The 25,962-nt window shown below is 40.1% G+C and overlaps 1 protein-coding gene across 3 annotated transcripts in view; it reads right to left on the reverse strand.

Moving 5' to 3' along the window:
- Positions 1 to 911: 911 nt before the first annotated feature.
- The window catches only part of LOC101159125 (alpha-1A adrenergic receptor), a 45,533-nt gene continuing 20,482 nt past the window's right edge, over positions 912 to 25,962 (reverse strand). Inside the window, exons 2-6 of one of the 3 annotated variants that reach the window (XM_023962675.2) lie at positions 22,666 to 22,917; positions 15,778 to 16,162; positions 6,270 to 6,391; positions 6,101 to 6,156; positions 912 to 2,014 (exon numbers count right to left, since the gene is read on the reverse strand). In XM_023962675.2, the coding sequence (XP_023818443.1) occupies positions 1,906 to 2,014; positions 6,101 to 6,156; positions 6,270 to 6,391; positions 15,778 to 16,162; positions 22,666 to 22,917 (924 nt within the window). In that variant the 3' untranslated portion in view covers positions 912 to 1,905. The remainder of the gene's footprint in view (positions 2,015 to 6,100; positions 6,157 to 6,269; positions 6,392 to 15,777; positions 16,163 to 22,665; positions 22,918 to 25,962) is intronic. The other 2 variants (XM_011483117.4, XM_078931188.1) reach the window with 2 other exon arrangements.

Consider the following 25,962-nt stretch of genomic DNA (forward strand, 5'->3'; position numbering starts at 1 on the left):
TTCAGTTTTAAAAGTTTAGCTTTAGTGTGTTCAGTAAAAGTTTATCCTGTTCGGCCGACGACCTATAGCGTGTTTTGGATTTGAGTTTGACACTGCTGTAATACCGGTGTATGAAATTAATGCATGTTAATTTTTGTGCTAAATGGCCAAATAAAAATGGGAAACACATAACAATGTGCTCGATGTGTTTGTGCTTTAAAGCTGATATTACATTGCAGGTAAAGTAATAGTTTTTCTTCATTGAAACATTAAGAATCCCTCTGCATTGTGGCTTTTCTCCTGTTTTCAATGGTAAAGCCACATTTATCATGACATCAAAGCAAAACCTTTTTGTCTTCAATGAGAATAAAACTGATCCAATACATGATTTTGATTATTTCACTTTGCCAAGGTCTTCCAGTTCCTACAACTCACTTCAGATGATTACATTAACTTGTCTTTTATTAGTTTACAGACACAGCTTTAAAAATAAATGTTAAAGTCTTAACATTAAATAAATGTCAGATATAAAATGGTGAAAGTTTCTAAAAATCTCTTTTTATCTACAGGTTCAACATCTTAACATGACCTGGACCAACACGAAAATAACAGATGGAAGTTTGAATAAAGACATGAATGGAAACCATTTAAGGATATTTATAGACATCATAGACCAGAAACCAGTTCCAAAAGCATTCAGAATATTCAGGATGACATAGATTCAGAAAACGCTGCTCAGTTCATTTCACTCAACAGGCTGACAGTCAGCCGTCCTTAGGAGGAGCTGCTTTGTGAAAAGCAAAGTTTGAGATGAAAGAGACGCTTTGGAATATCTTTGACCGTTTTCAAAAGAAACCCGAGTGGAAATGTCTCATGTGAGTTTAAATGTTCTTAAACATGTCTGGACTGTTTAATGAGAAACTTTCAGACTCTTTTGCTCATCAGGTGTCATGCTTTTATTTTCTCTGGATTTTACTTTGATTTTCTTTTATTACAGTATTATCAAACTGAATTTTATTGACACTCTAAAGTCTAATAAAGCAAAACAAAAGACGAGGAAATAATCAAATTGTACAACTTTCGACCTTTTCAATGTTACGTTTTAAAAATCGTTTCATGAAGCTCTTATCAAGTAAGTGTATTCAAATATTTCTTAATGTTAGATCTGTTTTTTACAGCCAAACCTTCTAGAAAAGCAAAGGAAAAGGTGGAACAATAACTAGTTTTTCCAAAAGCCTGAAGTTTGTTTTTCCAGTGAAATGTTTGGAAGAAGCTTCAGATGAAAATTGAAGTGAACACCATGAGAGAAATGATGAAGATCTACAAGCTCAGATACGACTACTGAATACAGTTACTGTGCACATTTACTGTCATAAACCTTAGTTTTATAAGAAAATGGGACAGTTTGGCTTTTGGTTTCAATCATAACTTATAACACCATCACATAAGTCAAACAAAGCTTAGATTATGTTATCAGAAAGTTTTTACAGCTGTTTTACAGATAAAAACACATAAATACTTCTGTTTTCGTTGGAATTACAGTGAAATACAACAAAGACGTTTTTCCAGCAGAGTTGGGATTCACTTTCATTTGTTTGGGGTTTCAGTTCTTCATTGTCAGCCCTGGGGGGGTCCACCTGCTCCACAGAAGTGTCACTGAGGTCAATCACCCGACGGTCAGGGCACAGGGTTTGGGGGCGTGGCCACCCGACCAGGCTGTCTTGTGATGTCTCTGATCTTATGAGCTCAGGCTCAAACTGTTCATTCTGCGTGTTCCAGCTTCATGAGCTTGCTGCGACTGCAGACTGTGCCCCCCTCTTCCTGGGAGGGCTTGTCTCTGGGAGAAGGGCCATGGCGGCGGGTGGAGCTTGGAGGTGGAGCAGCGGGGGCTGGCGCTGACGGAGGACAAGGTCTGCTGGCTGCCGTTCAGGAAGGAGGAGTTGTTGGAGCCTTGTGGGCCGCGGTAGTTGCAGTAGGCCTGCCAGCCTGGGCGCCGCCGGCTCTTCCAGTGGCAGCGCAGGATCCGGATGAAGGCCTGCAGACCGGGTCGGGGGGGGGGTTGTCATTTAGTCACTTTATATAAAACTGCAGCAGCTTTAGCTATAACTATGGAAGCATTTCTGTAGGATTATTAAAAATAAAAACTGCTTTTTCTTTTTCAACACCGCTCATTCTGTCATTTAATTAAAATAATAAAGAAAATGGTATTTGACATTTCATTTTCATAAACTTCTCTGGTAAATGTGCAGCAAAAATAAATTAGAAATGACTATTTTGATCATTAAAATGGAATGCACTTTAATGATCAAATGACTGTGGTCCGAAGCTCCAGACGGCAGAAATGCTGCTCCACAGTCCTGAGAAACCGTGTAACAATCATGTGAATATGTGTTTCCAGTGGTGTCCAGCAGTGGCGCCACCCTCTGGCCACCCCACTAGCCACTATAAGCTGTGGTAGCATCAGTTGTGCGTTTCATCTCAAATGTACAGCCAGCAGGCGGCCAAGTCGCTCTGATCACCTAAACCGGCCCACACCCCCTCCCCTCCCTGCTGCCTTTAGGTGCGCGGACATCTAAGACGAGCCGCTGGACGCAGAACATGAATAAGACGTGGGGTTCACTTCCGCGTTCCAACCCTCAGAGCCTCCGGACCGGTTAGACAGAAGAACCAGTCTCAGTTCCTTAAGATGAACTTTCTTTATTACTTTTTCCTGAAATCCAAAACGGCGACTGACCGCGTGTGTATGCGCTCTCCCCCTTCTCTTCCTGCATCACGCGAACACCGGTTTCAGCACGGATGCACGCACACACACAATCACACATCCCAAAACACTACATTTCTTTTCATGCCTGTTAAATATTTTCAGTGGTGTCTTTTAACAATCTCTTTACTGTACTTTAGATCACCTGATCTGTATTGTGCGCAAATACTTGGTGCAAATACACCACATCATCAGTGGTGGTGGATGTGCCATTACTTTTTATTAATAAGCACTGGTTGTTGTGTTACCGCAAAATTTTGATGTGTTTTTGTCCTGTTTCCACATAGTTACCTATAGTCATTAGTTGATGCTTGTGTATGTCAATTTTCAGAGAATGAAGAGAAATTCAACATATATTCTTATTTTAAGAAGAAAAGTACAGCAGAAGGAGCGAAAGAGAATAGGTAGGGGAAGAGCTAGGGAGCAACATGGGAGTAGTGAGGAGGAGGAAGATGAGACAGAGCAGCATGATCCACATCCAGCATGAATGACAGAAGAGAATGAGGAAGACAAAGATGAGACGGCATCAGACGAGGGACAGTCAGCATCATTGGTCAGAGAAGGAAAGCAGAACTCAGCTAAAAGTCCTCCACCTGTTCCTGGACCAACAGGTGAAGTTAGAATTATGTTGCCCTAATAATAAAACTTTTTCATGTTTATTATTATTATTATTATTGAATAGAAATGTCTACAGATATAATTAATAGTTACCATGGAAGGGTATTATTATTATTATTATTTCAGAACAACTGATTTCGCTTTTTGTTCATTACAGAAATTTCCCAGTCAAGAGCCGAACACCCCAAGCAGACACACCTAAGCATGAAATATAAACAAAACAGTTAAAAATATATCAGTAGTAGCATCTACTAAATCAGTGTTTTTCAACCAGTGTGCCGTGGGAAATTGCCCTCATTCACTGATCTAAAAACATTTTCCATCTCCAGGAAATCAGCTCTTTGTTCATCCGAACAGGCCCTGATAAAACACTGAGTAGTTAGGAATATAAGAGATCATAAAATGCTTTTTTCTTTGTGTTTATTTGATTCTATTAAAGACACATCAAACAGTTTTTAAATCTTTTAACTTAACTTTTATTACATCTTTTAGAAAAAACAGCAGCAACTTCCCGCTATTTCCCAATTATCCCAAAAATGCACGTGAGATTGTGGAGGAGCTGTAGATCAACACAGACTATGAGTTTCTCCTTTTTTTAATGTTTGAATGCTGGTGTACCACGGGATTTTTGTCAGGGTTAAAGTGTGCCATGGCTCAAAAAAGGTTGAAAAACACTGATCTAGTGATATCTAGAATGTATAGTAGTATCTACTATAAGTTAATGTTCTACAAAATATCAGTAGGCATTTAACTTTCTGTTGGTTTTCTAAAGGTTGTTTTACTACGTTTAGTAGAATGAATTTTAAAAATATAGCTCGTGGTTTTTGTGTGCCAACCCAAGATTTAATGTGGCCCCCTACCGGCTCCCGTGAAACATTTCTGGAGGCGCCACTGGTGTCCAGACAAAATAAAGGCTGATGTAATTCCCACATATTTACATCCAAGATGCGGAATTGCCCGCACAGAGTTTAAGTCCCTCCACGGCTAATGTTGTTAGCACATATTAGTCTAATGTTAACCCTTCTTCTGGGTCCTTGCATTCAAGAATAAAGCACTGACCGCACGGATTTAAAAACTTCTGAGCAAACAGGCACTTAATAACAATCATAAAAATAATAAAAGCACATTTAGATCAGCTTCCCACTGATTTTGCTATTTGCTGTATAGGTGTTGTTTTTTTTTATCATAGATTGTCTTTTTTTTTTGATTCTCAGTGTTTTAGGCTTTTATAAGCTAGAACTTTAAAAGTTTTACGTCACTCCTGGTATTAATGGTATTCCCTTTCCGGCTGGCCGGCAAGTGCAAAGAACAGAAGATAGAGAAAAAAATTAACGAAAGCGAGCAGCTGCTAATGGAGGAGGAATACCCTTAATATGGGAAGTGACACAAAACTTTACCTTTTTAAACATTTTTGTAAGTTTAATCGTAGTAATATACTTTGAAAAAAAATACTTTTGGACTGTTTTATGTAGGGTATTTTCACGACTATGAGACGCACTTAAAAGTCTTATATGACTTTGGTAAAGAGGACATGTGAAAGGACAGCAAGAGGATGGTAAGGAGGGAAGTGAGGGCGTGAAAGAGGACACACGTGAATAGTACTAAAGTGCAGGTACCCGGTAATTAATGTAATTTAAACTGCAAGCTATCGCACTTTTACTAAGACTGGAAGGCAGCGCCGGGCGAGTTACGCCACATTTTGTGAATGGATTGTAGATGCTAACAAGTGTTGTGGGATGAGTGTGTGTGTGTGTCTGTGTGTGTGTGGGGGGGGGGGGGGGAGGCATACATCTGTGATCAGTTGTCGTTTTGGAGTTGAGAAAGGTAATAAAGAAAGTTCCTCTAAAAGAACTGAGACTGGTTCTTTGGCTTAACCCGCTCTGGAGGCTCTGAGGGTCCGAACATGGGGGGTGAACCGTAGAGGAAGATCAGCCTTTGGACCTGGAGAGAAGATCTCCCCGCGTCTTCTGACCACGGTCAGAGGACAAAGCAGGAAAGGTTCAACACCTGTCTGCTTTCGCAAAAGCCAGCATCATTCATGAGGAGCCGCACGGCAACGAGACGGACTCTGACGATGATGAAAGGCAACCTGGCGTGTTTGATAGAAATTTAGTGCGGCTGTTCATTTCAGATACAGAAGATGAGGACTTCGATGGATATTTGGATGCTGTTTTATGACTGAAAAAAGAAAAAAGAAATCACAACCAACTCAGTTTTGCTTCCTCTGCCTTTTTTAAAACACACACTAGCATGCGTGTTTTACCGGTATGTGTCAACGTCCCCGCGCCCTAAAACCTGGTGCACCATTTTTATGTGTTAAATACAGGAAAAGCACCCATAACTAACACTGCGCCCTATAACCCAGTGCGCCCTATGGTCATGAAAATACGCTTATTTTTAATGTCCACATAAAGAAAACAGTAATTAACAACTTTAAAAAATCATACACAATTAGTTTTATATTACGTCCCTTTCTGTTAGAAGCCGTGTCTCCATTTTTGTTGTTGTGTTTCTGGATTTTGTCATTTGCAACCGGATTTGCTGTTGTGTTTCAAGACTGCAATTTGTTCGGTGAATTGCTTTTGTGTTTTTTATTTGTACTGGGATTTGTTGTCGTAAATGTAAACATGTCTTGCACCACCGTACTCATGTCCATGTGTCTGTGTTGTTGATAAGTGCCGTTGTGTTGATGGGATCTTGTATTTAAGGATATGCTGATTGGTGGATTTCCTGCATCATTACCCCGTAAAGATATCCATGGAATGATATTCATGCTTTGCTGATGGGACTCTCTGCTCCTAGAAGCAGAGATCAAACTAAATCAAGTGTAGATGGTGAAGTTAGCAGCTGACTTCGGGCCGTGGCCTGGGGGGTTTGGAGAGCCCTGCTTTGAACGTGAAAGCGTGCTAACCTGTTTGAACTCGCGGCTGTAGCACGGGTAGATGATGGGGTTCAGGCAGCTGTTGAAATAACCCAACCAGAAAATGACTTTGAAGAGGGTTTCAGGCGGCCGGAGGCTGCTGCTGATTGAGCCTGAACACAAACAAGGAAACAAACCGCAACACACAGTGAAAGATTAGAACGTGAACACGAGCCTGCTTCCACTGAACCACAGTCAAACACACTGGGGGAATGCTGGAATAAAAGCAGAAATTAGGAAGCTCTGACACAGGCAGTCTGCTGCTGGTTTGAAGATCACCTGAACGTCTTCTTTCTACAGAAAAGATATTTCAACTTCATTCAAGGTCGATTACAGCAAAAATATATTAGTATAACCTTTTCCTCATTGTTGTAATCTGTAATTAAACTTCAGTTACAACAATCTGGACATTTGGAATGAGCTGGATTAAACTAAATTATAACTATCTTAAAAAATGTTAGCTTTTCTAGGTTATGTGTTTCTTTAACCCTTGTGCTATCTTAGATGACCCCCCCCCCCCCCTTCATTGACATGTTCTCCCTACCATGACAAAGGTGGATAAAGGTGGAGAGGATTTCATGTAATCCATGGACACCAGTGAAGATCACAAATCATTGAAGAAAAATGGTTCAGAGCACTGTCTAGTGGGTCTAGATGACCCAACTCCCAACGCTAAAGTCCCTAGGATAGCACAAGGGTTAAGGGTAATTTGATGAGTCAAACCCAAAGGGAGCAACTGGAAGACAAAGATGTTTTAACGGAATAAAAATATATGTCAGTGAATATGTGCTTATTGTTTTAAGAAGGCTCTGAAAAGGATGAAGAGCGGAAAGGCCGTTGGTCCTGATGACGTACCTGTGGAGGTATGGAAGTGCTTAGGAGAGACAGCAGTGGAATTTCTAACGAGTTTGTTCAATAGGATTTTAGAGAGTGAGAAGATGCCTGAGAAATGGAGGAGAAGCGTTCTGGTTCCGATCTTTAAGAACAAGGGTGACACGCAGAACTGCAGCAACTATAGAGGAATAAAGTTGATGAGCCACACAATGAAGCTGTGGGAAAGAGTAGTGGAAGCCAGGCTTAGGAAGAAGGTGGAGATTTGTGAACAGCAGTATGGTTTCATGCCCCGTAAGAGCACCACTGATGCCATTTTTGCTTTGAGAATGTTGTTGGAAAAGTACAGAGATGGTCAGAAGGAGCTGCATTGTGTGTTCGTAGATTTAGAGAAGGCGTATGACAGGGTGCCGAGGGTGGAGCTGTGGTACTGTATGAGGTCGTCTGGAGTGGCAGAGAAGTATGTCAGAGTAGTTCAGGACATGTATGAGAGAAGTATGACGGTGGTGAGATGTGCTGTAGGTCAGACAGAGGAGTTCAAGGTGGAGGTGGGACTACACCAAGGAGCAGCTTTGAGTCCCTTTTTGTTTGCTATGCTGATGGACAGGCTGACAGACGAGGTAAGACAGGAATCTCCCTGGACAATGATGTTTGCGGATGACATTGTAATTTGCAGTGAGAGTAGAGAGCAGGTGGAGGAACAGCTAGAGAGGTGGAGGTTTGCTCTAGAAAGAAGAGGCATGAAGGTCAGTCGTAGTAAGACAGAATACATGTGTCTGAACGAGAGGGATCAAGGTAGAAGCGTTAGGTTACAGGGGGCTGAGGTGAAGAAGGTGCAGGAGTTTAAGTACTTGGGGTCAACAGTTCAGTGTGATGGGGAGTGTGGAAAAGAGGTGAAGAGGCGAGTGCAGGCAGGTTGGAGCGGGTGGAGGAAAGTGTCAGGAGTGTTGTGTGACAGAAGAGTGTCAGCAAGACTCAAAGGAAAGGTGTACAAGACAGTGGTGAGACCAGCTCTGCTCTATGGGTTAGAGACGGTAGCAGTGAGACAGAGACAAGAGGCTGATATGGAGGTAGCGGAGATGAAGATGTGGAGGTTCTCCTTAGGAGTGACCAGGTTAGACAGGATAAGGAACGAATACATCAGAGGGACGGCTCATGTTGCCTGTGTTAGCGACAAAGTCAGAGAAGCCAGACTGAGATGGTTTGGACATGTTCAGAGGAGGGATAGTGGATATATTGGTAGAAGGATGTTGGAGATGGAGCTGCCTGGCAGGAGGGCAAGAGGACGGCCAAAGAGGAGATATATGGATGTCTTAACAGAGGACATGAAGTTGGCTAATGTTAGGGTAGAAGATGTCCATGATAGAGTGAGGTGGAAAACGATGATTCGCTGTGGCGACCCCTGATGGGAAAAGCCGAAAGAGAAAGAAGAGTTTTAAGAAGAGGAACGTTTGAGTCAGTCTGGTTTAACTTCTTTTTCCTGTCATTGGATCTTTCAAAAGTCATACATATTTGACCAAATGCAGTTCATCCAAGCACCAACAGAGGTCAGCAGTTATCAGTAAATGAGAAGCAGTGATCATCATTTTCATCCTCCCCATCATTTTAATATACTTTTATCCTAGAGACTTTTTCTGTAGTTTAAATTTTTCTTCCTGTTATTCGTCTCTTCTTCCTCTTCAGGTTTAGCTCATCTTCAGTTTTATATTCCAGACATGCAGACTTTGGATCTGCTGATCTTGCTCCTTTTTCTCACCAGAACTCAAGAAATTCTGAATGAAAGCAGAGGAAACACTCTGATTCCTGCTGAGAGGCTCAGACCTGAACCTTTGTGTTTCTCCTCTGTGGGCGGGGATCAGGTTCAAGTGTAGGTCAGTGTGGTGCTGCAGATGTCAACTTGAGTTCTGGTGGTGAGCTCAGCAGTAAAAGCAGCTGCAGTGAGGACGCAGTGCAGGCATGACTCAGCAGGAAAGAAACAAACAGCAGAAGCTCAGGCACATCCTCAGCTCCCCTGAAGGGGGCATTCTCACAGGAAGGACACTTGGAGGTTCACTAGAATCTGAGCAGCAGATGTTCAGGCAAAGACACTGAAATTTGGCTCACAGAGGTCAAAGATCGTTTGATTTCCAGATGTGAGGTCAGGAGGAGTTTGCGACTGCTCCTCCTCACACTCAATCCTATTATCCTGGGAGTGTAGGCGGAGTTCAGGCTGCGATCTGAAACACCTCGCAGCTGATCCAGAGTTCCCAAACCCCCACATGAACCTGTAACTGTGGAACCACTGCAGCACCAGAGCCCAGAAGAACACAAAACCGCTTTAAAAAAAAAAATCAACAAGGTGGTTTGATGGACTTTCATGATCATTTCAATGCACTTCTGTGTGTTTAGGTCTTAATCACTGCGTCGGAATACTAAAGCTGAGTAATGAGTCTGAGCAGAGGATTCTCCTTCCTGTTGAAACAGGAATGTTTACAGTTTGTGACTCAAAGAAAACTGGGATCTACAGTCATGAAGAAATTATGATCAACAGGAAGAGAAGCTTTTCTCTAAAGAAAACAAATAACTTTGATAAATATTAGCAGACTTATCATAAAGTCATGAAGTCATTTAGACTCCAGTTTCACTTTTTCATAAACGTGATCCAACAGTTTATTTAAGTACTCAGCCGTAAACACACAAATCTGTTCTAATGAAGGACATTTGTGAGGCTAAAGGCCTGTTCACACCGGGACGAATTTCACGTGCGATATTCGCCGACGTTTAACGCCTCGTGACTAAACAAAGGGCACCAATGAGAGTGTGCACACCGACGCGAAAAACGCCACGCGTAAAAGCATCATTTTTTTTAAAAACGCCTCGGGTTCGTTTTTTTTTTCGACACGTCGCATCAAAAACTATACGACCAATGAGAATGGCGCTTTTGCACACGTGTCTGGAGCTTCTGAAGTTACAGTAAAACACAACTTGGGGGCGCTCAAACACAAAACTGTCTTGCTGAACACACATACGTCACGGTGAAGAAGATATACGCCAAGTAGCGTCTACACTGCCGCGAAGAAATAAGACGAAGAAGATGCACTCACTGACGGACATTGTAAAATATCCCCGAAAACGCTCATGATACATTTTCAGCTCTTGTACCAGTGGATAAAACTCCCCATGTTCTTCTCTTCTCGTAACTATGCAATGTATCCAAAATCGGCGTCTTTTCCGGCGTCTTTCATCATTCAACAGAACAATAATATCTTCATCGCTGGAACTGGAGCTAGAGCTACTGGTGCTGGAAATATTCATGTTTTCTTTGTTTGATTCTGACAAGCGCGTAAATACTTGGCTCTCTTTTTGTGAATGAAAAGGGACTTTAAGAAGCGTAAAGTTGCGCAGCGCCACCTTGTGTACAGGAGTATTTCTGTTTTACATTAAGCGCCATCTAACGTCAGGGAATGAAATTGCAAAATTGCATGTTTGCTCGGCTCATCGTCAGCGAAAATCGCCTGGGTGTGAACACAAAAAACGTGGCGAAAAACGCTGGCGAATAACACTGGCGAATATTCGTCCCGGTGTGTACAGGCCTTAATTCATGATAAAAAATGTCATTATGAATGTGGAAACATTTGCAAAAACAGAAATACCATGCATAATTATAAATGACAGATGCAGCCCATAACTTTGCTTCTATGATAGAAAATTAAATTAAAGGGCTTTTACTATGCAAAATAAACTTCTGAACATTTATGTGTATAATGATGGTCATTCATCATTATAAACACCTCCAAAGTGATATTTTGATCCATTCATGCATCTCTGAGTGTTCCCCTAAAATCCTGCTCTCTGAGCACCAGATCCTCCCAATCCACAAAAACGAGAGGATTCTCACATTGTGACATAGACCAGTGAGAACCGCCCCTTCCAGGAAGAGTCTGAGCTGCCAGCTCCGCCCCCCGATTAAAGCACACCCACTTTCTCTGTGGAGCTAGAAAAACTAAACACTTTCCTTTTATATGCATAATATACACATCTATCTTTGTAAAAGTTTGGATGTTGTTTTTTGTCGGCAAAACGCAGACTCACTGCCAAGGCCGACTCTAGGATGACGTCATGAAATGGGCGACACCCACAATGAGTGAAAGGCGGAGCCTCAGAGAATGAGTCGTCTTACTTCTGGGTAAAAAATGAGCTGCAAAAATAACATTTCCTTAAGGAAAAATTATTTTTAGTGTGCCAAAGGTTACCGTATATATATTTTCATCTATATGGATATAGTTTACACTGAGAGGCTTAAGAAAAAGAAGGATATAGGCCCTTTAATGATTTTAATACATTTACAGCTTTTATCCTCACTGCTGCTATTAAAGCTGATTTAGAACTTAAACAAGCAGATTCCAGTTTAGTAGAAAATGCTTCACTTTTATTTCCACTAAAGAGAACTCTTATTCATAGATAACAACAGTGGCTGAGGTTGTTGAGCAGGTCGGCGGCTCGATCCCCGCTCCCCCCAGTCAACCCTTGTGGTGTCCTTGGGTAAGACACTTCACCCTCTCTGCCTCCAGTGTTGCTCCACTGGTGTGTGAATGTGTGTGTATGTCCCGGTGATGGTCAGAAGGACAGCAGGCGCAAACTGGCAGCCACGCCTCTGTCAGTCTGCCCCAGGGCAGCTGTGGTATAATTATAAATGTTATAAATGAATAATGGACACATTACATATACAACACATTGTAAACACTTTGAGTTTCTGGAAAAGCACAGATATATCTAATCCATTATTACTATTATTATTATTATTATTATATTGTTATAAATGCATCTAACCTGGATTTTATCATTAGATCAGTGGTCTCCGACTTCTTTTAGGCCACAGACTGGTTTTATGTCAGACAATCTTTTCATGGACTGGCCTAGTTAGAGGCTGAAGTGGGTATCCGTTCTTTTTTGTTGTGTTTTTTTTTGCTTCCAGTTTCCCTCAAATTTTAGAGAAAAGTTTATTTTCATTATCTGTAAAATATCTGCAGCTGCTTTAAACTTTATTTGTTCAATAGATCTGGCATTGGAACCATTAAAATGTGATCTAGATTTTCTCTTAATCGACAAGGTGGATCTAAAAAAATCAAAAACCACCTTTAGCCTTGTCTGACTTTTAACGTTCAACAGATTAATGCAAAATAAAATAGTCACTAAAAACTGTAACTTTTATAATATAATAAAAAAACTAATGATAAACATGAATATTAGCAGCATCCTCTTAACAGACAGTTGCTGAATATTCTACATTATCATCATGGTGTATGAGGTGGGAGGCTGTCCTGTCCCTCTGCTCTCTGGATCTTTTCTGCAAAAAGAAACTTTCGAAATCTGTTTGGTTTTAGTGAACTTTGCTAGCTTGGAGGTTTCAATTTAGTCATCAGCGGTTTAACCCTTGTGCTATCCTAGGTATTTTAACATTGGGAGTGGGGTCATCTAGACCCACTAGACAGTGCTCTGAACCTTTTTTCTTCAATGATTTGTGATCTTCACTGGTCTCCATGGATTACATGAAATCCTCTCCACCTTTATCCAACTTTGACATGGTAGGGAGAACACGTCAATGGAGGGGGGGGGGGGGTCATCTAAGATAGCACAGGGGTTAAGAAAGTAGTGGATGGATTTTTGACAGGAGGCCGAGCGACTTGACATGCGTCAAAAATATCTGATGTGGTGATCAATCCAGTAGTTTTTCAAACTAAAAGTTCCATCAGAATCTGATGATAGATAAAATAAAAAAAATGTATGTTGTGTGTGTGTGGTTTTTTTTTTTCTGTCGCCAAGTACCAACTGTCCTAACTGTTTGTTTTAGTAAAACATGAGCAGAATAAAATGTTCCCTGTAAATGGTAGCTCTGATTTATTTTGGTTGACTCTGTTTTTCTACATGGACCGTTTCTCCTGTTCCTGATTCAAGAACAAACATCGTTTGGTTCAGTTATTAAATAAACACAAATGCTTCTTAAATGTTAACATGCTGTTCCTCAGACACTAACTGTTCCATTTGTGGTCTGGAGCAAACTGCACTAAGTGCTAAAATATCAAACAGAGCCTTAAGAACTGGGATTGTGACAATCAAATGAAGTCCAGAGGATCTTGATGGTGGAGTAACAGCCTATAAAGGTGACCAACAGATTACACAGACAGGCTCTTGGTGTAATCTCTGAACCGAGAATGCAGAGGGGAAGACTCCTGAAGCAGCCAGGCTGAGACACATCTTCTTTCTTAATAACAAAAGACTGTGACTGTAACATCCCGGAGGAGACAGAGCAGGACTTGGTTTTCATAAGGTTTACAGATAAAAGAAGGTGAAACATTTCATTTGATGTCATCTGACAGCATTAAGACATCATTTTAGATTTGACCACTAAAGCATTCAAAAACAGAATCCTGTGTGAAGTAAGGCACTACAGGCCCTAATTTGACAAGATTTATTTGTTTTTCACTCATTTATTTAACAAGTTACTGACTCAACAACAGCTATAACTCCAATGTCTCTGAAAAAAGCGATCCAGCCATTTTCTTAATCCGCTAAATCCCTTTCTGGGCCACTGTGCCGCTGGAGCCTAGGGATCTTCAATATATCAGTGCCAGTATCGGTATTGGCCTATATTTGCATAATTTGAGTTTATCTGTATCCGTCTGAAATTGAAAAAATCTACTAATAATCTTCTGATTGTTTTCAGAAAACACTTTATTTTTTAAATGTATACTTGTTCCTATTAGTTTGGGAAGATTGTGTTTACAGTTATAGTCAGGAATTGACTTTTTTCACTTAAATGTTATTTTTGCTAGGGATACATGTTTTTCCTGATCGTTTTCAGTTATGTCCAATAATCAATAAATGGTCTGAAGACTTTCAGATATATTTATATGAAAGTTTTAAAGTGATACTTGTTCCTATGAGATCCTTTGCTGTATGTTAAGAAGGTCGAGTACAATGTGATTGTTCAGTAAAAAAAAGTGGTGCATTTCTAATAAAGAAACAAAAAAGAAATCTAAACTTTGTGTTAATGTAAACACTTAAATATCAGTATCGGCAAATAACGGCTTTCGGCAACAGTTGCAGGGGTAATATTGGCCGGAAAAAATCACATCGGCCCCTCCCAACTGGAGCCTGGGTGACGGCAGGGTACACCCTGAACAGGTCACCAGTCTTTTGCAGGACCCTGAAAGAAGCCTTTCTGTTTAATGACTAACATTAGCATTAGTTCTCTCCTTCAGGTTTACATGGCAGAGATTCTTCCTTTTTTCAGGTTACAGCATTTTGATGACTCCAGGTGGGGGCTTCTCCACTAGGTAAGATGCAAACAAGACTGAGGTCCAGCTCTGAAGAGTTGGAGCTGTGGTGCAACAGCAGGAGCAGGATGCAAAAAAATAAATAAATAAATAAATAAAACAAGTTTCTCTTTGTTGTTATTCAGTTCATTTAAAGAAGATTAAACAGAAAAACAGTTTTCCTCCAGGTCACATAACTGAAACTGAAATTGTTTTTTTTCTTTAAATTTGTTGGTTTTCCCCACAGATTGAAGATCCTCGTGGTCACATGACCATGCAGTTTGTGCTTGGATGAGATGAAGAGTGAACACTGACTCATCTTAAGTAGAAGACACCTGCCCGACACCTTCCTGGTAGAGGCCTACCGGTGGACAGCCACATGGCAGATTAAATCCCCACCCAATGTTAGTTCAATCATTCATTCATCTTCTAATCCTTTTTTTCCCTTTCCCGGAGCCTATCCCGGCCACTTTCTGGAAAATGTTAGTTGTAGACAGAAAAAGAAAATAATGAAAAGCTGAAAGAAGAACTCTTAACCCTTTCATACCAGAGCTTTAGCTCCAGTGTTGACATTCTTAAAGAACTGTAACGCTACATTTACACCGTGCGCGGAAACTTGCGTTAAAATGACTGCTTCCAATGAAAAGTCCATCTAAAAACCTGAAACAAGGATCACCAGATTTGGACTGCTCCGACATTTGACACCAAGTCTCTACCAAATGTGATTACATGTACTAGTATCGGGTAGCGACAGTCCAGCATGAACACTGTATGCTAAATGCGTGTACAAGAATGCCAATTTTGTGCGTTTTTGAAGGCGCATCACATGCAATGTTACTATTCAGCTGTTTACATAATTGACAAATCCAACGGATTCTAAGGCGGAGAAAGCAGCCTTGCACCATTTTGGAACACTTTATGTTAGTATGTCAATTTCCCCTTCATTACAGGTTCTACTCTGTTCGGTTCTATTCTACTCTACTACATTGGTGGAATGACCCTAATGAATGAGTCCTCAGATGAAGACTGCAACACAGCTTTCTGATTGAGTTTTCTAATTAATTATTGATGTTTATGAGGACAAAGCTCAGCAGTATATGTGAGCATGATCAAACAAAAAGGAAGAAGGTTGAGAATGGAAGAATGTGCCCAATTTTCACAATAAAAGGTTAGTAGGCCCTTTCCTTTGGAATCGTCTCTGCTGTCGTCTCACATCCAGCAAGACTCACAGAAAGAGCAAGAGTTCCTGGACAACAATTGTGATATGTTATCTGTCTTTAAGGAAGCTTGAGATTCAATGATCAAAGTACTAATTGGCACAGGTGCATTTAAACTGGTGTACGGTTCAGGTGTGAGAAGTGAGCAGAACATACCGATGGGCAGAACTAGGAAGAATGGTAGCCAGCAGAGGATGAACATGCCCACCACAACGCCCAGCGTCTTGGCTGCCTTCTTCTCACGTGAGAACTTGAGCAGCTTGACAGTAAGAGCGCTGCGGCCAGATGAAGCTCCGCCCCCTCCCTGCGTGCACAGCTCCTGGATCTGCTGGTTCCTGCAGTGGATCCTCAGCGTGAGCTCATTGGAGTTCTCGGCACGGTCTTTCATCATGCCAGCCTCCAGGTTCCTGGTGGTGCGCTTTGCCACCACGTAGACGCGGCAGTACATGGCCAGGATGACGCCCAGAGGGATGTAGAAGGAGCCCAGGGAGGAGAAGAGGGCGTAGAAGGGCTCCGCTGTGATGAGGCACACGGTGTCGTCCTGCAGAGGCATCAACCGCTCATTACCATATTTGTCCACTCTCATGACGCTCTGCTGCACACAAACTCAAACCAAGTCTGCTTCAAAGACACCAACTGAACCTTGAAAAAAACCGATCAACTGAGCTGCCTGACTGAAGTGGTACACCAACCGACTGGACAAAAAACACATTTTCTGATGTCGGTGTGTGAAACATTTATAACCAAAACCACAAGTTAAAGATTTTCCAAGTTTAATTTTCTTCTTTATCTTGACAAAAGACACGGTCAAATCAAATAACTATTAAGTATAAAGAAAGAGGAAGCTTTAGGTTTAAACCCTTTTTGTTTACAGCCTTGCTGCCCTCATTATGTTTGTTTCAATATTCCTTAATGTAAACACACATGCTGCTATTAGGAAAAAAAAAAAAAAACTTTAAAGACATTTCTTTAAAGTCCCACTCCGATCATCTTTTGATCTATAGTGAAAATGTTCCCAGTAGTCTTATAATGCAGTAGTCCTCAACCAAGGTGGAGGACTACTGCATACTTTGACAAACAGGAAGCACTCCTTCCTGATGCTGCCTACATGCAGACCCTGACCCCAGAGCAGAAGGAGAAGGGTTCCTGGGCAGCAGTCTCTGATAAGGAGAAGATTGCATTGTACTACCTCAGCTTTAAACAAGGTTTTGCTGAAATGAACCAAAGATATAAACATACCTATATTTATTTTCCATTAGTTGTTTTCTATGCTTTTTGGAAGACCACCTCCTCCTTTGGTCCTTGTGTACAATCAAAACTAGTTTAACCAATAAAATATATATATATATATATATATATATATATATATATATATATATATATATATATCTATATCTATATCTATATCTATATCTATATCTATATCTATATATATATATATATATATATATATATATATATATATATATATATATATATATATAATTATGCTGTTTTAACCCGAAATCAAAAACCTGTGTCGTTTTCTAGGACCTGGTTCATGGTTCATTAAAAATTCACCTCTGACTTGTGGGCAGGACTGTTGGTGCGGAGTAAGCATGCCTTGACATCCCATGATGCCTTTGTTTACACTCTATACTGCCAGCCCCTCACACCCCCCTCCTCTTGCAGACGAGTAGATCCATGAACGTCTTTATTTTCTGAGCTAGAATCTGGCTCTAAACCTTACAGCTGGATAGCTCTGATATTGTTCACCATTTTTGTTGGACCATATGTAAAGTTGTGGTTGTGAGGGGCTGTAAGAAGTGGGAGAGAGGGTAAACAAAGATTCCATGAGATACCAGCAGAGGGATGTGTTTGTTTTGAGGGATTTTTTAATGTGATTTGAACTTCAGGGCCACCGTAGTTAACCCTTTAGCACCAATAATGTCACAGCGACACCTCAATAACACAGGCTTTTGGACATACCGCAAATCTTCAACTGTTCACACAATTACTGTGAATCACCAGAGTCTGACGTGGTGAAAAACAGCTTTTTATTCCGGCTTTGCATTGATATGCAACACATTTATTCAACTTCACAAACCTTATGGGTGTATGTGTATGGGGGGGAGGCTGACTTTAAGCCAAGAACTACAAATATTAACCCCTTTTTCTATTAAATTTATTATATTTGACTCAATTTATGAAACCAAAAATTTTCAGTTGATCATAAGAAACATTTTATTAGATGAGTATCATTAAACACAGTAATGTATCTGGAAACCACAACATGTATACAGTGGGGCGAAACAGTATTTAGTCAACCACCATTTGTGCAAGTTCTCCCACTTAAAAAGATGAGAGAGGCCTGTAATTTCGATCATAGGTATACCTCTACTATGAGACAAAACATTTTATGGAATAAACTGCCAGTTCATGTAAGAGAGGCCGACTTAGTTTCCACATTCAAAGTTAGGCTTAAAACATTCCACTTTGGACAGGCTTATTGTAAGACTAGCTAGTATTCAGAGAGTATTTAATTTATTGCCCCCCTACCTAACCTACTTTAATGAAGTTTGGGGGAATAATTACTATTTTCATTGCATCCATTATACATATTTCTCCACGGATCTAAGCAGAAGGAAGATGGTTTCATTAACCGGGCCAAGGCGGCCCATTCCTCCTGCTTAGATAAATACAATGTTGTATTAATATTGATATGCTAAAAATGTAGCTTTTCTATTATTGTTATTATTATCAGCATCTGCTATATGTGCCATAGTGCATGCAACTTACTATTAACACGTTTTTCCCACTCCCCTCCAGGGGAGCGTGAGTGATTTCAGATCCCAATTGCCTCATCTGTGCTCCTGCTCCTACACTTGGCTGTGGATCTCGCCTGTACCCAGTCCCATCTGGATGAAGCCCATCTGCTATACAAACGTGTAGTTGTAGCGTTAGATAAGATAATTCTTCTTTGAAAGTCCTGAGAGAGGATTCCTCTATGCTCCTCCCTCACTCCAACAACCCTAATTTCCTCCTCCGTGGTCTTCCTCTAGACCTCAGCCCAAATCTCTGTTCATCACTGTTCCTCTTCTCAACTTGTCCAAACCATCTCCATCTCCGTCCCTGAAATTGATCTCCAGAACATTTACCATGATCTGTTCCTCTGATGGATTCATTCCTGATCCATCCTGGATCATCCAGCTCTGCCCCCATCTTCATCCGAGTCTATAAACCAACATGGCTGCTCTCATCACATTCTTCTACATCTTTCCTTTCATTCTTGATGACACTCTTTAGTCACACATGAAACCTTCCTCCACCAGTTCAAACCTACTTACAGATGCCTCTTTACCCCATTCTAACACTCTCTGTAGTCCTAGACTGTTGACCCTTGGAACATGTAGTCCTCCATCATCTTTAACTCTGCTCCCTGTAACCTCACCATTTCGCCTGAGTTTCTCTCATTTCCACACAGATACTCTGTCTTATTGAAGCTGAGTTCCATTCCTCTATCAAACCTCCAACTCCCTAGATGTCCTTCCAGCTGTTCCCTGCTCTCACTACAGATCGCAATGTCATCTGCAAACATCACGATCCACAGAGGTTCCTGTCTTACCCCATCTGTCAGTCTGTCCATCACCACAGCAAACAGGAAGGAACTCAAAGTTGATCATTGGTTCAGTTCCACCTCCACCTTAAACTCCTTTGCTTTGTCCACAGAACATCTCACCACTGTCTTCCAGCTTTCATACTGCCAGTTCCTCCCTAAAAGCCACACAGGACTCTTTCTTTCTCCAACTTTACCACTATTACATTTCCCTGGAATATGGAAACAAAAGAACTGGAGTGATAAATGGTTTTCTGATTTTATCTACATCATCCAGATATGTAAGAGCCATAATTAGTATGAATCCTTTTTTTGAGTTAAACAAAAACAAAACATGAATTTCTAAAATGTGGCAGCATGTTTGCCTCAAATGACAATGTCTTCTAGCGGAAGAGTGCTGTCTTTACAGCAGAGTCTGAGGAGGAAGATGTATTTCTACTTATTAAGACAGAGAGAGAAAGTTGGCTTTAGTGTTGGGTGATTCATGGAAGGAGCTGGTGGATCTACTTCTGCAGAGAAAGCGTGGAAGGGAGGAAGAGGATTAAAGAGCCTGACTAAAAGTCAGATGCCCATGCATCGACCTGGTTCATGGGATGACCAGTAAAGATGTTCAAAATGTTGCTGAACCGTTCTCGTTGCTCTTATACATTTTCTCTGCAGGATTGAAACAGGATTGAAAGGGTTAGTTGGGAATGAAAGGCCTCATTGATGCAGACTCTTTTTGCCCGAATTAGTCTAAATGAGATCAAAAAGTGAGCTGGGGGAGAGCCGCTGTGGCCTCCTGTGCTGACGTGAGTGTTGGATAACAGCAGACTGGCAAAATAAGATACATAGCTTCTCAATAAACCTTTCCAAACACAAACTCGTCTGTAATTTTGACTTGGTCAAGTTTAACAAGAAGGCAGGAGCTGCTGATGGACTGAGCGGCACCGTGTGTTCTCAGAGATCCAGGAAAGGTTCAGGCTTAACTTTAAGGGAGAGTCTAGCTCCATCTTCCTCATTATGGCTAAGGAATCTGCTCTGAATTTTAAAGACAAGTGCTGCTGATGGAGTGTGTGCACTTCTGTAAATTTGGCCTTCTTATTGTGTAATCGCACTCATTCTTGTGTGGAAAACTTTGCTTCAGGAAAAGTTTCACACTCAGAGATCTGAGTCAGAAATGAGAAACTATAAATGACATTTTGGCACTTTCAAATAAACTTTTAACAAACTGAACTGAATTTTTCTGGCTTTAAATAAATTCGATTCTATCAATCTCAGAGAATTGGATTTCTTTGTTTGATTTTTTTTTATAGTTGTGTGAGCTTTATAATGTGACATTAATCAAACAATTACTTTTGCTTTGCACATAAAACATGCAGAACTTAGAATGTGGTCCCTCTCTAGAGACCTTCAAACTAAAACTTCTGACCGCCAATAAACTGATTTGGACTCATTACCCTTCTGTCTCTCCTCCTGTGTGCCCTGACCTGAAGAATAGCTGTTTTGAAGGTAGAAAACCTTAAAACGTAAATATTTAACAATCAATAATGAAACCCAACCGATTGATAAAATATCCTGATAGAGGAAACATGTTTAAATGACTTTTTCTGTCAGTAAACACACATGGTTCAGAGGAGTCGTGTAATCTTTCAAAAACCTTCTGTGATCCAGATGTTGTCTTAGTTGCTCTAAAATGATTTGCTCTTTTGACTTTACACTTCCTGTACTCTTACAAATTAAAATGACGTATCCATAACTAGATATAAACCTGTCTGTTGTTAGAGGAGCTTTTACTGTGAAAGATGCAGCAGCACTAATGGATTCCAAAAGGTTGGGATTAACTCAAACAGAAAAACATCTCAGACAAAATGATTAAGCAACAAGATTTTAAAATAAAATTTTGCACAATCAAAACACATAAATGAAAAATTTAAACTAGTTTCTTTCTGTGATGTAACTTTAAATGGAAGCAGTTTTTAAATGATAAAATGAAGTTGGTTTTAAACATAGAAATCTGTCTTTTCTGCGTTTGGATCAGAAACTGCAGCATGTCTCTGCAGTCCAGGCAGCTCTCCAACCGGACATTTGGAGTCTCCAAATGGACCTCAGTCACCAAATGTTCTCCAGGATCAGGAAAAAGATGATCAGAAAAAAGATTTCCCCTGGAATCTGTCTCGTCCCGAAGAAGTTTCTAAACTATTGGGAAAAAAAGACCCAAAAAGTGATGCATCATGGGTATGTGTGGGTGATGCTACAGAACTCCCATATAATTTCAGTTTTAAATTCACTATTGATTTATTGTCTACATCTAATTTTGATTTCCTTTAATAGTTTGATTTAGTTGAGGAGCTGCCACAATGTTTGTTACCAGAGCTGTGACTGTGTGGGATTTCTGATCACCACGGTGATGAACCAGCAAAAAAAAAAAAAAACACAAAATCCCCCGACGGCCCCGTCGGAAATAAATACAATTACAACGGAGTATTTTTTATTGAAAAATAACAGTAACAACAAACTACTACCTATCTAACTAATGAACTAACTATATAGATGTTGTAGAATGACTGTGAATGTGTGTCAGCGCGCTGCGTGTGTATGAGGAAGGAGCGCACAAGTGTGCTGGGGGTGCGTGTTGATTCTTCTGCAGTGGACCACTCTCTAGCTGCACTGTGCTCTCTGGTACAGACATCTTCTCAGAACATTATGTATTGCCCAGTAATAAACAGACTGCAGACACTTTGTCACCTTTCTGGTAGCCATGAAGCCTGACACCCATGAAGAACGCGGGGCAGGAGGCTCCGCCTTTGTTTATACAGACACGTAACGTTGCACTGCATAAAATAGTTTCCAAATAAAACATGTAATGATATTCATCGCACTCTAACAGTGCGCGCTCATGTTTGGTGTTACAGTGTAAAGGAGAACAGTAATGACCCCCCCCCAACACAAAATCCTCAGGCGGGCGGCCGTGTTGAGCACTCAAGAACGCACGCAGCTTGTAACGGAAGTGAATACAATGGAAATTAATAATTAGAACACAGTAAATTTGTCGTATTTCCTCGCGAGACAGATATTTATGTTGTAGAATGAGGATGTGTGTGTGCTTCTAAGCCTCTAAGAGGGAGTGCAAGAGGTGAGAGGCGCCCCAGAAACCCTTGAGGTCTGAACACAGGACTAGCAGAAAAAGTAAATTCTCAGCAGAGATGAATGTGTTTAATGTGTTTATTATTGTTCCAATTACGCACCATATGCAGAACTTGAAAAAAAAAAAACTTTCAAGAAAGTCACACCCCTATTTGTTACTGAAACTGAAGCTGTAACAGAGAAGTCCTTTTCTTCCTCAAAGTGATGGAATTTCAATCTAAATTAATTTGGTGTTATGGATCAATGTTACTTTTAGTAAGTGAAAACCACTTTAAATAAAAGAAAATCTATTTCTTGAAATAAATTGTAGGATGTCCCTGTACCTGTGACGGAGGCTCCTTCCAGCCCAGCAGCGGCCCAATGGAGATGACGAAGGACAGGATCCAGACGCCCAGCATGGCCAGTAGTGCACGTCTCTTGGTGACAATCATGGGGTACTGCAGCGGATAGCGAACACCAATGTAGCGGTCGATGGAAATGACGCACAGAGACATGATGGACGCAGTGCAGCACAGCACGTCCACCGCCGCCCAGATGTCACAGAAGATACGACCAAAAACCCAGTAATCCAGAACCTGCAGAGACATGGTTAGCATTAAAGACCCACTCCGGTGAACATGCTACATGTTCTTGTAGCATTTTTCTCATTCAGTTAAGATCAACACTGCATAATCATAATTAAAGACCACCGTGAACGCTTTGAGATTAGATGATCAGAGTGGATCTTTAAGAAATACCAGAAATACCAGTTCAATGGTTCTTAACCCAGTAACTTAAAATGAAATATTAAAGACAGTGAGAGGAATGAAGGGTAAATTCTCTACTGATGTTAGTGGCATTGATATGGCTTTGGTAAAAACAGTAATCAATGGAATCCTGAAACCATTAGGATATATTTTTAATTTATCATTCCAAACAGGTTCATTTCCTAATCAAATGAAAATAGCAAAAGTTATACCATTACACAAAACCCGGAACAAGCATCACTTCGTAAACTACAGGCCAGTTTCTATGTTAGCACAGTTATCAAAGATACTAGAAAAAAGTTTCATAAAAGTTTCGTCGATAAGCACAAGATACTGGTCGAAGGACTGTATGGGTTCAGGTCAAATCGACCAATGTCACTGGTTCTTGTGAATGTAATAGAAAATATAACAAATGCAATTGATAATAAAAAACATGTAATCAGGGTATTTATTGACACAATTAACCACTGTATATTAATTAATAAATTGGAATGGTATGGCATTAGGGGGTTAGTGTTCGACTGAATCAGAAGCTATTTGAGCAGCAGAAAGCAGTTTGTAAAGGTTGAAAGTTCTTGTTCCCAATGTTTGGACACTGTTTGTGGTGTCCCTCAGGGGTCGGTTCTGGGACCAATATTATTTATTTTATATATAAATGATTGATTTAAGGTTTCTGATAAATTACGGTTAGTTTTATTTGCTGACAACACAAATGTGATGGGGATGATTTGCAGCAACTCATAGAAATTGCTCAGAAGGAGATGGGAAAACTCACATATATTTACACGATATGACGAGTAACAGAAGCACATCGTAACTGATTGTGTGCCCCCACCGCAGCCGCTCCTCCTTCCCTAGGGTCTTATACAGAGAGCGCAATCGAACGTGCTGGAGCGCGCTATCGCGGTGACGACGTCTGATTGTTTTCATTTGAATTGTGTGATCATCTGATGACAGCGCGCTTTAAATGGAAAGGCAAAAGAAAAAACAACCGGGGGCTCAAAGCGTAAAACGCAAAAGGGAACAAAGTTGTGGTTTGAAGGAAGAAAAGTTTCTTTAAATAGTTGAGAGACAGCAGGTACGTTATGGCGGTGATAAAAACAGGCTTGAAATAATCATGAGGAGAAAAAGAGCTTGTTTGTGCTGGGTTTTTTTTTAGACAGACAAAAATAATTTCTTTACCTGGATGTACCAAAACACTGAAAACGTTTTTATCCTATGACTTTAACAACATTAAATAATGATAAAAGCTGCTCCTATGGGCAGAAGGGAGAAGTATGTGTGATGGTGGATAAGATGGTGTTTTTGATTCTTTTTATGTTAAAAGTTTGGATAATTATTTTTATGAGTGACTATTTAGTTTACAGCCTTTTGCTTTTTATATAATTTTGGATGAATGACACTTTGGATTTTAGTTGAACATTTGGAGATGTTTAACAACAATAAAGAAATCTATTCTATTCTATCCCACCACTAACTGATTTCCAACAAAAAGATAATTTAAAATTAAAAATGTTTCTATTTTTACATATAGTTTTAGTCTGTATTCTTTTAATATGTTCCTAACACAAAGTTAATATCAAACAGCTGTGAGGATAGAAACAAAGATGAGAAGACAGAGAATGAATCAGGACAGATGGAGGAAAGAAACAGCCTCATCATATGGTGGACATTTAGGGCAAAGCCAGTTCATACCGAGTCAGTCATTTTAAATAGTATTCTTAATTAAAAAAAAATGCATTATCTAGATGTTTAATTCATGCTTGTTGCTTGTCCATATGATTTAGTGGAGAAGAACACAGACAAGAGGTGAAGAAGACAGACAAGAGGTTGTTGATGCATCTGATAGAAAAGAGAGCAAAGATGACTTCAGGTAAGAATAATTAAACTATTAAAGTCACAAAAACCTAGATGGTCATTCTGGTTTAAACTTGTGCTGACCATCTGTACACTTATTTTGGGAAAACAAGTGCAGACATATATGACAAGTCAGTCGCAACAGAGAAGAACAAGGAGAGAGGTTCAGATGATGATGATGATGATGATGATGATGATGATGATGATGATGATGATGATAGAGAAAGAGAGACAATCAGCTGATGATGAAGAGGGAGAAGAACAGAGAGGTACAGAGGAGAGGGCTGGGGCAAAGCATTACTCAGAAGATCCTTCTGAATGGCATTCACCACACAAATTTGGGGAATCATTGAGGCAATACACAGTAGAAAATGGCTCACAAAAATGTTCTGCTGGTTCATGTAAATAAACTTTCACTAAATTTAAGTAAAACAAAAATGATGTTATTTGGTCACCATAATGATAAAAATATTAACATTGACATGCACATAAATGGGGTGAAACTTGAAAGAATTTATGAAAAAAAAATTTCATGGGGTCATAATTGATGAAAAGCTAACTGGGAAACCACATATTAGGTACTTACAAACTAAGTACCTAATATGTGTTGAATAAGGCAAAACTAGTTCTTGACCACAAGTCACTCCACATGTTATACTGTACATTGGTCTTACCATATTTTTCTTATTATTTTTTTTGTCTTGTCTTGTCTTGTTTTGTTTTATATAATTTTCTTGTTTTATATAATTTTGTTATCCTACACTTGTTTCCACCTGTCCAAAATGAATATTTTTGAACATGAACTTAAGGATTTTAAATCAAATAGTTGGGCTTATTATATAACAACTATCAAACAACGTTACATTCACTTTCAATACTTCAAAAGAGAGCAATACGAATCATACACAAAGTCAGTTACCTTGAGCACACAAACAAATTATTCATACAATCAATATAACTAAAATTTCATGATATAGTAGAGTATTGTACAGCTCAAATAATGTTTAAGGCAGGAAA

This window comes from Oryzias latipes, chromosome 14 (assembly GCF_053564925.1).
Source record: "Oryzias latipes strain Hd-rR chromosome 14, Olatipes_Hd-rR_3.1".
Taxonomy (NCBI): Eukaryota; Metazoa; Chordata; class Actinopteri; order Beloniformes; family Adrianichthyidae; genus Oryzias; species Oryzias latipes.